This window comes from Halichoerus grypus, chromosome 4 (genome assembly GCF_964656455.1).
Source record: "Halichoerus grypus chromosome 4, mHalGry1.hap1.1, whole genome shotgun sequence".
NCBI lineage: Eukaryota > Metazoa > Chordata > Mammalia > Carnivora > Phocidae > Halichoerus > Halichoerus grypus.
In genome coordinates, this window is record NC_135715.1 from 183,012,733 (window position 1) to 183,029,070 (window position 16,338).

General features: G+C 39.2%; 1 protein-coding gene across 2 annotated transcripts; it reads left to right on the forward strand.

Moving 5' to 3' along the window:
• Positions 1-5,268: 5,268 nt before the first annotated feature.
• On the forward strand, positions 5,269-8,883 carry CCL20 (C-C motif chemokine ligand 20). 2 transcript variants are annotated; one of them, XM_036073634.2, is made up of 4 exons: positions 5,269-5,344; positions 6,458-6,572; positions 7,284-7,361; positions 8,447-8,883. In XM_036073634.2, the coding sequence occupies exons 1-4, from the start codon at positions 5,269-5,271 to the stop codon at positions 8,466-8,468; spliced, it is 291 nt and encodes a 96-aa protein (XP_035929527.2). In that variant the 3' UTR covers positions 8,469-8,883. The 2 variants fall into 2 exon arrangements, with proteins under 2 accessions (XP_035929527.2, XP_077926128.1); XM_078070002.1 differs by lacking the exon at positions 5,269-5,344 and adding an exon at positions 5,371-5,483 and having other exon boundaries at positions 6,461-6,572.
• Positions 8,884-16,338: the final 7,455 nt, after the last annotated feature.

The window sequence follows — 16,338 nt, forward strand, 5'->3', positions numbered from 1 at the left end:
AGCCATCTGCATATACCACTAAGTACTTGCCACATAAGACACTTGTCAATTGCGGGGGGAGGGAAGAGAAAGACACAAGACTCTACTACATGTAGGAATTAGGACTTACTAGGAATGTGTCTGAGACATTTGAAAAGAATAGCTAGAAAATAAATTCCAGTGTGATAAATAGCTTTCTACTGAATTAGGTTTGAAATAATTTTATGTTAAACTTCCCATTAACATGTTCATTGACCAAAAAAAAAAAAATCAGTTGAAGGTCACATTTAAAAAAATTTTTAAGTGACACATCTATCAAAGTAAGCATTGGGAAATGCAATTTCAATAAATATAAAAAAGTACCCAAATAATCAGTTCAAAAAACTAATGTGATTCAGAGAGAGAGAAGGAAGAGAAGAGGAGAGACAACAGGAATGGAGGAAGAAAGAAAAATGCAGAGACTGCAAGCAGTCAAGAGCAGTCCTAGAAAAGGAGAGAGAATCTGTGGGCTGGTGTGGGTGTTAGACCTAGGTAGGTGGAGAATTTTTTATTGTTGTTATGAGCTTTGTTGAGATATAATCCATATACCATAAAATTCACTCTTTCCAAGTGCACAATTTGTGTCTCAGTATACTCATAGTGTTATGCAACCCTTATCACCACCTATTTTTAGATTATAAAAGAAACCACATACCCATTAGCAGTCATACTCCATTCCCCTCCTTTTCCCCTGACACTCCACCCTACCCTAGATAATTATTCTACTTCCTGGCTCTATAGATTTACCACTTTTGAACATTACATATAAATGGAATCATATAATACATGGCCTTTTTGCTCATTTTTTTCACTTAATACAGTGTTTTCAAGATTCATCTATGTTGTAGTATCCATCATTCATTCATTTTTATTGCCAAATAATATCCCATTGTACAAATTTACCACATTTTATTTATCTTTTCATCAGTTGATGACATTTGGATTGTTTCCTCTTTTTGGCAATTATGAATAAAGCTGGCATGAACACTCATGGGCAAGTTTTTGTGTGGGCATATGTTATCACTTATCTTGGGTGTATACCTAGGAGTAGAATTTCAGAATCATATAGTAATTCCATGATTAACCATTTGAGGCACTGTTAAACTTTTTTTCAAAGTGACTGTACCATTTTTCATTTCATCAATGGTGTATGAGGGTTCCAATTTCTCCACATCATTGTCAACATTTCTTATCCATCTTTTTCATTATAGCCATTCTTGTGGGTGTGAGGTGACATGTTATTGTGGTTTGGATTTACATTTACCTAATGACTATTGACACTGAGCATCTTTGCATGTGCTTGTTGACCATTTACATATCTTTGAGAAAATGTCTATTCAGGTATTTTGTCCATTTTTCAATTGGGTTGCTTATCTTTTTATTACTGATTTATAAGAGTTCTTCATATATTCTGGAAATAAGTAAAAGTCCCTATCAGGAATATGATTTGCAAATTATTTCCTATGTATTTGTGGGTTTTTTTTTCACATTTTTTATAGTAACCTTTGAAGCACAAAAATTTATAGTTTTGATATAGTCCAGCTTATTTGTTTTTTATTTTGTTGTTTGAGATTTGGTATTATATTTGAAAAAACCATTGCCAAGAGCATGAGGATTTACTCCTATGTATTCTTCTAAGAGTTTCATACTTTTAGCACTTATATTTAGGTCTGTGATCCATTTTGAGTTAATTTTTGTGCATGTTGTGAGGTAGGGGGTTAACATCATTCTTTTACATGTGGATATCTAGTTGTCCCAGTGCCATTTGTTGAAAAGACTTTTCTTTCCTCCATTGAATGGTCTTGGCACCATAAAAAAAAAAATCAGTTGACTATACAAGGGGGGTTTATATCTGGACTCTTACTTCTATTCCATTGATTTATGTGTGTACATTTATGCCAGTACCACATGTCTTAATTACTGTAGTTTTGTAGGAAGTTTTGGAATCAGGAACTGTAAGTCCTCTGACTTTGTTCTTCCTTTTCTGTGTTGGGCTTGTTCTGAGTATTTGTGATCTCTTGTAATTCCATATGAATTTGAGTATTGGCTTTTCCATTTCTGCAATGCCAGCTGCTATTTGATAGGAATTGTATTGAATCTGCAGATCAGTGTTTGAGGGGGCGTAGTGCCATCTTAACAATGTTGTCTTTCCAATTTATGACCTGGGATGTCTTTCCCTTTATTTAGAAGTCTTCTTTAATTTCTTTAATAATGTTTTGTAACTTTAGTAATTTTATTTTCAGGTGAACATTATTATCAATGAACATTGATAGTCTATAGAAATACAATTGATTTTTGTATGTTGATCTCAACTCTAGCAACCTTGCTGAACTTATTAGTTCTCATAGTTTTTTTTAGTGGATTCTTTAAGATTTTCTATATATACGATCATGTCATCTGCAAATAAGATAGCTACTTCTTCCTTTCCAGTCTGGGGGCCTTCCCCTTCTCTTGTCTGGTTGTCCTGGCTATAATCTCCAGTACAATGTTGAATAGAACTGGTGAGAATGGACATCCTTGTCTTGGGCTTGATCTCAGGAGGAAAGCAGTCAGTTATTCAGCAATAAGTATGAGATTAGCTGTGGGATTTTTCATAGATGACCTTTATCAGGTTGAGGAAGTTCTTTCCTCTTCCTAGTATGTTGAGTGTTTTTATTATCATAGGGTGTTGGGTTTTGTCAAATGCTTTTCATACTTTTTTTATTCAGTTAATATTATGTATTGCATTTTCTAGGATAAATTCCACTTGGTTATGGTGCATGATCCTTTTTATATGTCTCTGGATACCATTTACTAATGTTTTGTAGAGTATTTTTTTGTGTGTGTGTGAGTCTGTATTGATAAGGGATATTGGCCGGTAGTTTCATTTTCTTGTGATGTCTTTATCTTACCTTGATATCAGTGTGATACTGTCCTCATAGAATGAGCTAGAAATTGTTCCCTCCTCTTTTACATACTGGGAAAGTTTTTGAAGAAATTGGTTTCAATTTTTCTCCCAATGTTTGGTAGAATTTACTATGAAGCCGTATGGGTCTGGGCTTTTCTTTATGGAAATATTTTTAGTTATCAATGTGATATCTTTATTTGTTATGGAGCTTTTTAAACTTTCTGTTTTCTTGGTTAGTTTCAGGAATTTGTACCTTTCTACTAATTTGTCCCTTTCCTCTATACTATCTAACTAGTTGGCATATGGTTGTTCATAGTCCTCTTTATTTCTTATAGTTGGTAGTGATGACCCCTCTTTTGTTCTCTGCACCCCCACATCTGCTTTGTTTTGGTTGGTCTAGTTAAAGCTTGTTAATGTTGTTGACCTCTTCAAAGAACCAACTTCGAGTTCCACTGGTTTCCTCTATTGTTTTGCTCTTTCTTATTTCATGTATCCCTGCTGTAAGTTTCCCTCTGAGCAGTACTTTCGCTGCACCACATGAATTTTGGTACACTGTGTTTTTGTTTTCATTCATTTCAAAGTATTTTCTACTTTCTTTATGATTTCTTCTTTGACACATTGGTTATACAGGAATATATCATTTAATATCCACATATTATTGTAAATTTCCCAAAGTTCCTTCTGTTATTGATTCTAATTTAATTCCATTGTGGTTTTGAAAGCATACTTGGTATGATTTCAATCCTTTTAAATGTATTAAGACTCATTCTGTGACCTAGCATGTGATTTATCTTGGAGAATGTTCTATATGCATTTGAGAAGGATGCCTGTTCTGTTGTAGGGTGTTCTATAGATGTCTATTAGGTCTAGTTGGTTTACAGTGTTGTTTGTGGGTTTTCTGTCTGTTTTTTCTGTTCATTATTGGAAATGTGGTATTGAAGTATCTGACTATTTTTGAATTGTTTATTCCTCCCTTCGATTCTGTGAATTTTGCTTCATGTATTTTTGGGTGTTACTGTTAGGTGTATGTATGGTCATAATTCTTGTATCTTCCTGATGGATTGCTCCTTTATGATTATGGAACTCCCTCTTTATCTCTAGTAACAATTTTTGTTTTAAAATCTATTTTGCCAGATACAGCAACTCCAGTTTTCTTTTTTTTTTTTTAACTGCTTACATGGTATATCTTTTTTGACCTATTTACTTTCAACATATTTATGTTTAGTGAATAGTTTTTGTTTAATGATCTAAATGGTTTTTAAATTTATTTTTTAAATAATCATACAAGTCATTTTTTTCTCTTGATGTACAGTTCTAGGAATTTTAACATATGTGTAGATATATGTAACCTTGCCTGTGGTAGGATAGAAAAAATTACATTAACTCCAAAAACTCCCTTCCTGCCAACCTAATCCCTAGCATAGAATGATATTTTCCCTTGTGGAGAGTTCTCATTATACCATCATAGGTTAGGGATTCATATTACATTATGATCATTATCACTATTATTTGACACTAATTTTGTTGATTGTCTTTTTTCTTCAACCCTTCTGAGGCTTTGTGTGGAGCTATGTAACTACCTCAGAATGCAGAGTTAAGGGCAGTTGGGGGTTATTTTCTGGGCTACAGTATTGATTAGAGTCATTCAAATGTAGAAGATTCTTAGAAGAATTGACATGACATCAAGATGAAGCTGAGGCTTGAGTTTTATTTAAGGGCTGGTATTTTCCAACATTGGGAACACTACTACAGCATTGTCATATTACTTAATCTGAATGGTAGCCTAGAAATTCCAGGTCTTTGGTGATAGCTGAGCACCAACTGTGCAATTATAAATGCATCCCCAAGTATGCCTGGCATCCTATCTTATCCTCCTGCTCCCAATTGACTCTGGAAAGCAAATAGAGTGTAACAATAGAGTTCTGTAATGTTCCTGTGTAGGGCTGACCTTTGTATCATTGTTAATCCTTGTCCTCTCTTTTCAGAGACAAGAGATTAAGTTAAAACTGCATGAAACCCATTTCTGAACCACAGGGCTGGGCTGCTTTCCCTCTTTACAAACCCAAAGGATTTAACAGGATTTTCCCCTTCTCAAACCGCCCCCCACCCCAACCCTGACCTTCACAGCTTCCCAACATTAGGGAAAGGCAGGAAGTTTTCCCTGTGGTTTTTCTTTGTGACGACATGATGGGGCAGGTTGATCAATGGGGGAAAACCCACGTCAGAACACGCCTTCTGTGTACATTCCCAATATTTGCTATAAGTAGGGCCATCCCAGACACAGTCTACTATCAGAACCTAGCAGCACTCCCAAAGCACTGGGTACCCAGCCCTGAGCAGATCTATTCTTTGAGCTGAAAATGATGTGCAGGAGCAAGAGTTTGCTCCTGGCTGCTTTGATGTCAGTGTTGTTCCTCCATCTCTGCAGCAAGTCAGAAGGTAAGTATCACTCTTTCTACTGACACAGGACGAAGAACTGTTTTCATTCTCCTCTAAGCCTTGAGCTCCCCTGGGGGTCCCCAAAGAATGGGAGCCTGTTGGAAAGTCTTCAGAAGTGAGGGGAGTTGTCAGCTCTTTGGTGAGTGAGGAGCAAACGGTTACTGCTGCTGATCAGGCTTTTTTTCCCTCTGCTCTCAATCCCAGCAGATATTTGGGGTGGCTGGGTTCTGAGAGACCCCCCCAAGCTCCGCAATAAGGCCAAAGTGCTATTTTGGGGAGTGATGTAAGTTGTCATGTTACTAGTGAATGGGGTTGTCATTCTGAAACGTAGGAAACACTCCCACGTTTCCAACTTCTTCACCTCCCACCTAAATAGTTTTAGTAAACTTCAAAACTCATCCTTTAGGGGCAGATTATGGCATCTGACCTCTCCATCCTTACATGGCTTTGGGCCATTTCTTGCCGACTTAGAGATAACATTTATTCCTTACCTTACAGCAGGTTATAATTTAGCCTGGGGGAGTGTCTGAGTATTGTTTTATGGCTGTGAGAATACATCACTTTTAGCAACAGGTGCATTCCTGGAAATGCACGTGTTGAACTTCTACGACCAAAATATTTCCACTAATATCACAATTTCAAAGTGCTTTTGAAGCTCCTATAAATTGCATTTTCCTTTGTAACTTCTTATCATTCCCCTCCTCTCAATGCTCCGTACTAAGTGATAGATTAAAATCTCCATATTTATTCATTTTCTGATTTTGAAAGTTTATCTACAAGAGTTTCTTCAAGTGAGAGATAGTCATATTCTTGAGTGATTATAATGAACTTAAATAAAACACTGTCAGTTTGTGTTTCTCACTAGAGATATTCCTTTTGTTAGAAGTCACGGGCTTCTAAACTATTATTGAACCAAAATCTCCCAGCACATAAGCTCTCCCCCTCTTTTTTTAAGAGAGCTGGAAACTACATTAAATCAGGTCTCAAAGACATTGGGACTGTTTCTCTAAATAGTTTCTTTACCATATACAACTACAGCTTTGAGTAGTTCCATAATACCTATTACAGGATAAAGTCATTCATGTATACTCAATACCTTTAATTTCTTTTCAGCAGCAAGCAACTTTGATTGCTGTCTTCGATATACAGAACATGTCCTTCATCCCAAATTTATCACGGGCTTCACACAGCAGCTGGCCAATGAAGCTTGCGACATCAATGCTGTCGTGTAAGTTATTCATTGACTGTCATTCGATTGTGTCAGGAGTACATGGGAATTTCAAGTTTAAAAAATTTTTGCCTTTTTGGAGTTTCAGAAATAACTGATGGGGCAAAGATATGTTTGTTTTGATAGTACATATGTATTCCAAAGTTTAAATAGGACTGGAATAAGGCAAAAGTTTAGTTTTTTTTTTTTTTTAAAGAACAAAGTTGAGTGCAAAATCACTTTTTAAGATAAACTTATAAGCTACTAACGTGCCATCTCAGGAAAATATGGGACACGTAAATTTTGAAATGAGCATCTTCTACCAGAGAATGGTTGGGGCTGTAAGTAAAAACTCAGAGTTATTATACTTTCACATGTAATAATCTTGATCCTTCTAGGATATTATACTTCAGAATGATATAGGTAATTGGTTGGATATACATATATTTTGTGTAACCACCAACAACAAAATTAAATAATAATTCTGAGACTTATTTTCCAGTCATTGCACAGCTATTTGTTAAAATACAGAGAAAGTAGGAGAGAATCACTTTCATTTCCTGCATTAAGATTTATCAGAAACAATTCTTTTTTTGTATTTTGTTTCACCTTGGAAATAAATAAAATGCTTAGTGGGTAGAGCAGTCCATTGGAATACAAAATTTCCATTGCATGTTCTGTGAAATAGCAATTGAAAACTCTTTAAGCACAAATCAAATTTTTTTTTTTAAGCTTTTACACAAAGAAAAGATTGGCTGTGTGTGCAGATCCAAAGAAGAAGTGGGTGAAAAAGGCTGTGCAAATCCTCAGGTATGGGACATTTACCATCAGCCCCTCTTCAAATGTCTGGGGCACAGGTCATGTGCAGAGTGGTGGATCATAGGCTGGCTGGGACCCTTTAGCCTAAGCACTGTAGAATTTTATTTATTTTATTTTTTTATAGATTTATTTTAGAGAGAGAAAGAGCCGGGGTAGGAGCAGAGGGAGAGGAAGAGAGAGAATCTTGAGCAGACTCTGTGCTGAGCACGGAGCCCCATCTCACGACCCTGGGATCATGATCTGAGCAGAACTTCAGAGTTGGTTGCGTAACCAACTGAGTCACCCCAGGCGCCCCAGCAGTGTAGAATTTTAAAGGGGAAATTTGAGTTGGATCATGAAAGCAAAAATTCATTTTTTCCACTTATACATCATTTAAAAATTTTTTTTAGGGGCGCCTGGGTGGCTCAGTCGTTAAGCGTCTGCCTTCGGCTCAGGTCATGATCCCAGGGTCTTGGGATCCAGCCCCGCATCAGGTCCCTGCTCCGCAGGAAGCCTGCTTCTCCCTCTCCCACACCCTCTGTTTGTGTTCCCTCTCTTGCCGTGTCTCTCTCTGTCAAATACATAAATAAAATCTTAAAAAAAAAAAAATAAAAAAAATCAAATTTTTTTTTAATTTAGTGATTTCCCCATGATGTCTAAGATTCTCCTATGGATTCGATGGTCGCTAGCTGCTTGGCTTTTAATGCAAAGATGCCTCCTATTTATGTAATTTACAGACTACATGACATTGGTTTGTTGAAAACTGAAAAATAAAGAGTCAGAAAGAGATCGATGGTTATGCTTTACAGTGATATAACATTGTATTTTATTAATACGAACAGAGGTCACCTAACACAAAGGTGTTGTAGACACTGAATTTAAAGACGCAACCCAAGGGTTTGGTCCTGTTTCTGTCATTAATTAGCTGAGTTATGTTGGGCAATGCCCTTCCTCTCTGAATCTTGATTTGCTCCTCTGGACCCTTGGGCTGCCGGCATCCTGAAATGAGATTAGGGACAATCTTTAGGTACAAAAGCCATTCCTCCCTGCTGGTCGCCCTGTCGTTGCTTAATTTTTTTTTCTTTTTCTCTTTACAGCCACAGAGTCAAGAAGATGTAAAAGGGTGCTCTCTGGAATGGAATTGGACAGAGCCCATGGACAAAAAGAATCTAGCTGGAGTTGGTGGTTGAGAGTGTAGCACATGCCCGATTTCGATTTGTGCTTCATTGGATTTGTCCAATTAATGAAGTTGATACATATTGCATCATAGTTTGCTTTGTTAAGCATCACATTAGAGTCAAACTCTATTTTATGTTATTTATATATATATATGTTTTTTGTGTGTCTGTTTTTGCTATTTAATACTAATTTCCTACAAGCTATTTGATTTAGTACGAGATATAACGCTATGTTTGGAGGAATGAGGTTATATGGACTTTCTTGTAAGCCACAAGCTATTTGTAAAAAACTATTTAACATTCTTCTTCTACATAGTTTTGTTTCCTAAACCATTGTAATTATCCTGTAAAAGAGAAAAATGATGATAAAAATAAGTATTGAAAATAAAAGAATGAACTAAAAATTGCTTGTTGATAGAGTTATATAGCACTTTTTAAGATACATGTTAACATTTTTTTAAATATTTAAAGGTATAGTAAATCTAAAAATTGGTGGTGGGGGTTGGGAATCGTATTTCCCTATTCACTTCTGCCTAGCTGTTCCCCTTATCCCTGTTCCTCATGGTCCTGGTTTTCATTCTATATGAATTATAATGGAAAGGGTTTTTTTTTTTTTTTAATTCAGTCATCAAAACCAAAAATTAGAAAATCCATACCTCCATTAGAGATCCATAGCTCAGTGTTTATTGATATAAAACTTTTCAAAATAAAGTGTATCTATCTACTTTGTGATTACAGGGACATAATAACCACTGGGAAAATACCTTGAGAAATCCCTTTGCCCATCATTGTCACCCAGCGAAGGACCTAGCAATGGACATCTCAGCACAGAAACATTTCTCTATTTCAAAAGTCCTCCAGAGTCATCCTTAAGCAGTTTCCAAAAAGAAATGACAATGCAGAGGGTTCTAGAAACTGATTCCTCACTAAGGAGAGGAGAGACCTGAGGTGTGTGAAACTTAGCAAGAACCCAGACATAAGAAGAAAGGGTCCTGAACCAGGGGAGTTACTATCACAGGCTTCAAGTAGCAAAGTCCATGGCTTGACACAGCACTCAGGACTATCTGCCTTAGACTCCAAAGGCCGTGAAGGATCGCTGGAGGCAGGAACACTGATGATATGATGCAAAATCCAGACACACAAACCCATAAAGCAGGGCAATGGTCGGTCATTGGTGTAGAGCCAAGAGCCGTAAATGGCCCAATCAGCCCAGAAGTCAACTCTATGCCCAGGAATAATAACACCGAGTCATCAGGGAAAGTATTCTCAATAACCTGTTTGTTTATTCATCAAACATGGGTTTCGTACCTATTATGTGCCAGGTACTGAGCCAAGTGAAGCTTGTGATACCAAGAGATAAATTAGGACTTGGTCTTTGCTCCCAGGTAATTAGGGCTGAACAGTGAGGTGAGAGGGAGGGGACAAGAAAATCAGCTTTTACCACACATGGTGTAAGCACTTGGATAAAGAGAGTCACAGAGTTCTGTAGGGCATCAGTAGTGAGGGCTTGCAGAAGGAAAGAATACTTGGTTGAATCATATTAAATAGCCAATATTCGATGTTCTTGAACTACGGGGATGACAATAGTGTATAGTTCCATATTTGAGCTGAGGTATTAGTGGCCAGTAGGAACCACCCAGCTGGAAAAGCAGGAGGTGTTTGGAAATATCTGGGGGCACTTTTTAGTTCTCATAATGTCTGAAGGTGAGGTACTATGGGTATTTAGTGGGCAGGGGGCAGGGATGCTAAACCTATCGGAATGCACAGGATAGTCCTGCACAATGAAGAACTGCCCCATCCAAAATGTCAACTGTGCCACCAGTTTGGCAAACTGGATGAAGTGGAAAGTATGCAAGGAGTAGGAGTGGGGTGGAGTAGTTGCAGGTGAAATGAAACTGTTACCTCAACCAAGTCTAGTGGTTTGAACTTGAACAGGGGAACACTGGGGAACCTGTGAAAAAGTCCAAGCAGGGGGAAAGGGATGTGGGGAGGAAAACAGAAGTTGAAGTAGTAGGGAGAGCAGCAGTGAGTAAGATGAGAAATGGCGAGAACTCAGTGAAAGCCTGGGTAGAAAGACAGGTGTATAAATCTTTAGAAAAAAAACAAAATACAGAAGCAGAGAATCATACAAGGAGCCCCTCCCCGCACCCCCCCCCACCCTGCCACACAGCTTCAACCAACCAATGGCCATCTTGTTACACCTATAACACACAACTCATTTTTTCCCACTTATATACCCCCTGAGTTACTTTGAAGCAATTCCCAGATACCAAAGTACTCGGTCTATAAATATTTAATTAAAATGCAAGAACACTTTCATTACCATAGATTTAAAGATCAGCACTGATTCTCTAATATCACCAAATAACCAGTCAGTGTTAAAATATTCCTATTTGAAAAAAAAAAAAATCCCTGTTTGTTTCCCCCCAAAAGTTGTTTTTACTTGTTTATGTATATACTTGCAGTTGTATTTGTTTGAATGAAAATCCAGGTAAGGGGGCACCTGGGTGGCTCAAATGGTTAAGCATCTGCCTTCAGTTCAGGTTATGATCTCCAGGTCCTGGGATCGAGCTCCACGTTGGGCTCTCAGCTCAGCGGGGCATCTGCTTCTCCCTCTCCCTCTGCCTCTCCCCTTGCTCGTGCTCTGTCTCTCTCTCTCTCTTAAATGAATAAAGTCTTTAAAAAAAAAGAAAATCTAGATAAGGCCCACACACTGCATTTGTTTGATTTGTTTCTTTTTACTTCTAATCTATGTTTCTTACCCCCCTCACCTTTGCGATTTATGTTTTGGAGAAACCAGGGAAGTGTTCTATAGTTTTTCATCTTCTGGGTTTTGTTGATGTGCATTCGTATGCTGTGATTTAGCATGTTCCCTAACTCTGAGTTATAAATAGAGGCTGAGTTGAAGCTTGATTTGAGGAGGGGGACATTTTATAAGTGACATTGTGCCATGTCGCCATAAAGTTGCCTGAACAGATGTCAGCATCAGGTGTGAAAGGGGAGACTGGGCTTGTGCCCAAGGCTTCACAGAATGTGAAGAATTGATCAAGACCTTCACCTGACAGCTGGGGGTGGGGGAGAGTGCATGGGCTAATGACATGCATGTATTTCAAAGGGGGTGATGGGGAAGGGTGGTAGGAATGGAGAAGTGCCATTGTGGAAGCATAGGAGTGCTGGTCTCCCATCTGCTCCTAAACTTGTGCTTGTCTTGAGAAGACCATAGGGGCAATGATGTTCTTGCCATAGACTCAGGTTTCACCTGAGGGAAGGAGCTAGAGGAGGGAAAGATGGAAGGACAGGAAGGAGTTGCCAGAAGAGGCCAGAGGGGGTCATGATAGAGATGAGTTGGAGGCACACAACAGTACTGGAGTGGGGGCATGAGAAGTCTGAGAAAGGACAGATGAATGCAAGGGTTTGGGTTGGGGTTGCAGTCATGTCATCAATAATATCTAAGCCTCTGTGCTAATATCACCTGCTAAGATTGCCGACGTATTATCTCATTTAAACATGAGGTAGGCACTACTTTTGTGTCCATTTTGCAGATAGAGAACCTGAGGGTCAAAGGAATTAAGGAGTTTACCCAGTGTCATACAGGCTTGTGAGATACGATGGAATCAGTTGGTCTCACGTTCTGTGCAGGCATCAGACAGAAAGGTGTTTCTGTGCCAGTGAAGATAGCGGCACCTGCGGTGTTTGATGCTTCTTTTTCTTTTTTTTTAAGAGTTATTTATTTATTTTGGAGAGAGAGTGGGGGAGGGACAGTGGGAGAGGGAGAGAGAGGATCTCAAGCAGAGACGCGGGGCTTGATCTCGCGACCCTGAGATCAAGACCTGAGCCGAAATCAGGAGTCCAATGCTCAACTGACTGAGTCACCCTGGCGCACTGCCCGCCCCCCCAACATTGTGTTTGACGCTTCTTAATGTTGGTTCTTTTTCTGGTTCTTTGTTGGATTCATAGTCCTCTATAGGCTCTGCTATTTTAAGAAAGTATCAACGTGTTAGACTATAGAACATTTTAGACTTTTTTTGGGTATCAAAATGACTTAAAAAGTTAGTTTCTTCAAGAAGTCAGTAAGCTCCCATTGTGATGTGGGCAGTGCTGGATGCAGGTCACGGTGCTGGGCTTTTTCTTTCTCATTAGATGGCGGTTTGTCATCATTCCAGTGGCTCCCTGCCTTCAGCACAGCGGGTGTGGTCTCCCCTGGCTCAGATGCTGTGTTTCACCACTTGAAGGAATTCCATTTCCCCAGTCTCCACCCCCAAGGCTCTCTGGGCAGAGTTTGCCCTCACCACCTACGTCTTCCTGCCCCCAGCACGCCGCTCAGCTGGGCGCTGACCTTGTCTGGGCCTGACCCGGCCTGCCCCACTCCCTCCTTCACTCTACAAATTGGCTTGACAATCTTCAGGTGCGAAACCTGCCCGTGGGTGAGTCAGCCTAGGTGGAAATGTCAGTGAAGTGACATTTGCAGTTGCAGTGAAGGAGTGTTTTCCACTTTACAACAAAGCGGGGTAAAAATATTGTCTCCCCAAAACCAAACCAGGAATCCCCCAACAACATGGGGTGACCTGGGCAGGCTGGGCTGCCCCCTCTCTGAGTGTAGCTGCCTCTCTTCTTGCTACCTAATCCCATTTTCTGACACCTGCTTTGCTTTAATCTCATGCATGTCTCGAATTTCTTGGTTCCTACCTTTTCTTTTTCTTTTTTTCTTTAATTTAAAGATTTATTTATTTATTTATTTATTTGACACAGAGAGAGATAGTGAGAGAGAGAGCACAAGCAGGGGGAGCGGCAGGCAGAGGGAGAGAGAGAAGCAGGCTCCCCGGGGAGCAAGGAGCCCAATGTGAGGCTCAATCCCAGGGTCCTGGGATCATGACCTGAGCTGAAGGCAGTTGCTTAATCGACTGAGCCATCCAGGCGCCCTGCTACCTTTTCTTTCAATCTATCAGCAGGCTTCAATTCTCGGCCGGGCCTACCAAAACCTCACGATGGGTTGCCCCCACTCTGGCCATCTGATCTAAGCTGGTCTTCCTACTTACTTATTTCATAGCACCTTGTAAATACTTAGATATGCTGGCAAGCTGTTGGAGCTTCTGTTTTCACATTTATAAAGTGGGGGTAATTCTGGCGCTTGCCCTATAGAGTTGCTATAAGGATTAAATGAATTTATACTTGGAACCATTCTCAGCACCTTGTAGACACCCAAATATTATCATTCCTGCCACTGGCACTAACTGTAAATATTTATTCATTTATGTATCAGTTGGCTGGTTTCTTGAGCATCTTCTGCTATTGTAATAGAAGCTCATTGCTTCACAGATTTCTTTCTACTTGCTCCCTTCTGCATCCCCAACACTTAAAACAGTGACTGCTTAGAGGAGATTCTCAATACATAATAGTTAAATGAAATTATTTCTGTAAAATACTAATCAGGCATGTGTTCACAGTATATGTGCATATGGACAAAGAAAATCTGCAAGAAAAGAAACAGTATTTATTGTATGATCTCTTGTTATAAAAATATATATGCATATTCATAGAAAAAAATGAAAAGAGAAACACCAATTTGATTATTTTTCTTAATGCCAGCCTTTGAAATAAGGGGTAGATTTTGTGTTTTTTCTTAACATTTTCTTTTTGAAAAATTCACCAGGAAATATCTGAACTCACTTAAAACAGAAATAGAATAGAAATAGCCACCTGATTTTATCTCTTACTTGTTAAGAATAGAAATTTCTAGAGATTCTGCTTTATTAAGTCTAGAGTGAGGTCCAAGAATCTCTATTTCTACAAGTGCCCAGCAGATTCTCATGATCAAGTGAATTTGGCTTCTGGAAAAAGCCCATGAGTAAGGGAACAGATCTGTTTATCCCTGTGGAGGTTAGGGTCAGCCCAGAGGAGTCTTATCTTTTTTTTTTTTTTAAGATTTATTTATTTATTAGAGAGAGAGAGAGAGAGAGAGAGAGAGAGCATGGGGGGAGGGGCAGAGGAAGAGGGACGACAAAGAATCCCAGGCAGGCTCCGTGCTGAGCACAGAGCCTGATACGGGGATCAATTTCACCACCCCGTGATCATGACCTGAGCTGAAACCAAGAGTTGGTCACTCAACTGACTGCACCACCCAGGCAACCCTAGAGGAGTCCTATCTTAAAAGGTCTCTAAACTGGGAGGTTGATTAAGGAAAAGTTGATTAAAGCAAGAAAAATTTTGCTATCTTCCCCAAGCGTTGGCCTTCTTCATCTGAAGGAAATGAGTGAGCTTTCTGTCCCTACACAGTGGGGTCAGGTCCCTCCCTGCTTCAAGGAGGTGCCAAGTTGGACATGTCCACCATGGGGACCAGGATTACATGGTCAGCAGGAGGTGAGGCTGCTACTGAAGAGAATGAGACCATCAGATTATTGGTAGCATTCCAGGCACGTGTATCATATCCAGAAAACTAGGACCCTGTTCACCACTCTATCCCAGAGCTCAACAGAGTGCCTGTCACATGCTAGGTCCCCAGGAAATACCTGCCAAGTTAATAAGTGATTATGAATTTGCCTGCTCATTTACAACACCATAAACCTGTGATTTTCTTTAACATCAAGTTTTTAATTTTCAGAGAACTCAATGCAGTTCATATCCAAAAGAGGGCTAAGAAATTACAAGGAATTTGGGCACATCTGTGGTCTTCCTCTGTCCTCAGCAGACAGCAGCACCCCCATGTCACTATCAGAGTCAGAATATTGGAAGCAGACAGGCGTCCATTCTCAATTATTTCTCAGACTTTCAAAGGTGATGTTAGAGGAAACTTGCCCTTCCACCTTTGCTTTCTGACTTAAGTTCATTATACACATACCCATAATCACTTGTCTTTTCCAAAATTACAGATTTCTGCTAAGTTTCTCTTATTTTGTTTTGCTCGGTTTTCTTGTCCATTTTTAATCAACTCTCCAACTGCTGAGGTTGGAGTCGGATCCACAGAAGGGCAAGGCTAGTGAGCATCTCAAGGTGAGACCCCAGGAAAAACGAAAGAATGATTAAGTAGGGAAGTGAACATAAACTCATTTATTTGAAAAGAGGCCTGAATGAATTAAATATATTGCTCTTTGCTTAAGGCCACAACTGAGTAAAAGACAAAAGTAAAGCCCTCTGAGGTCACTTTCAAAAAGTGTCATTATTTTTAAGTTGTGCCTTCCACTCTAGGTCCCTGTTTTAAAATAATTATTTTTAGGGGCGCCTCGGTGTCTCATTCGGTTGAGCTTCTGCCTTCAGCTCAGGTCATGATCTCAGGGTCCTGGGATGGAGCCCCACATCGGGCTCCCTGCTCAGCGGGGAGTCTGATTCTCCCTCTGCCTGATGCCCCCACCCCCACGGCCCCTGCTCATGCTCGTTCTCTCTTAAATAAATTAAAAAAAAAAATCTTAAAAATAAATAAAATAGTCATCTTTAAGATTGCTTCTAATCTTATATCTTGTAATTCCATGAATCTATGATGTACTACTTTGAGATCCTGTTTTGGTATATTAACAATATCTGGAATGTGCTTTCAGCTAACAAAAATATATTTTTTTAAGAGCTTGGTAGAGCATCATACGCCGTTATAAGTTTACTTTATATTCTGTAAAGTAAAGCGTGGATTTTTAAGTCATAGTTTAACCTGGGCATTTCCTTTATTGAATGGTTTTGAAAGAAGTTACTTCATTCTTTCTGCAAAGCTGGCTTCTCCTAACAGAGAGAGTTCCTGCTAGGCTGATAAACTACTGAAGACAATAATGTAATCCGTAGGACAGGAAAGTTTGGAAATATCAAAATGTCAGCATGGAGATTCTTGC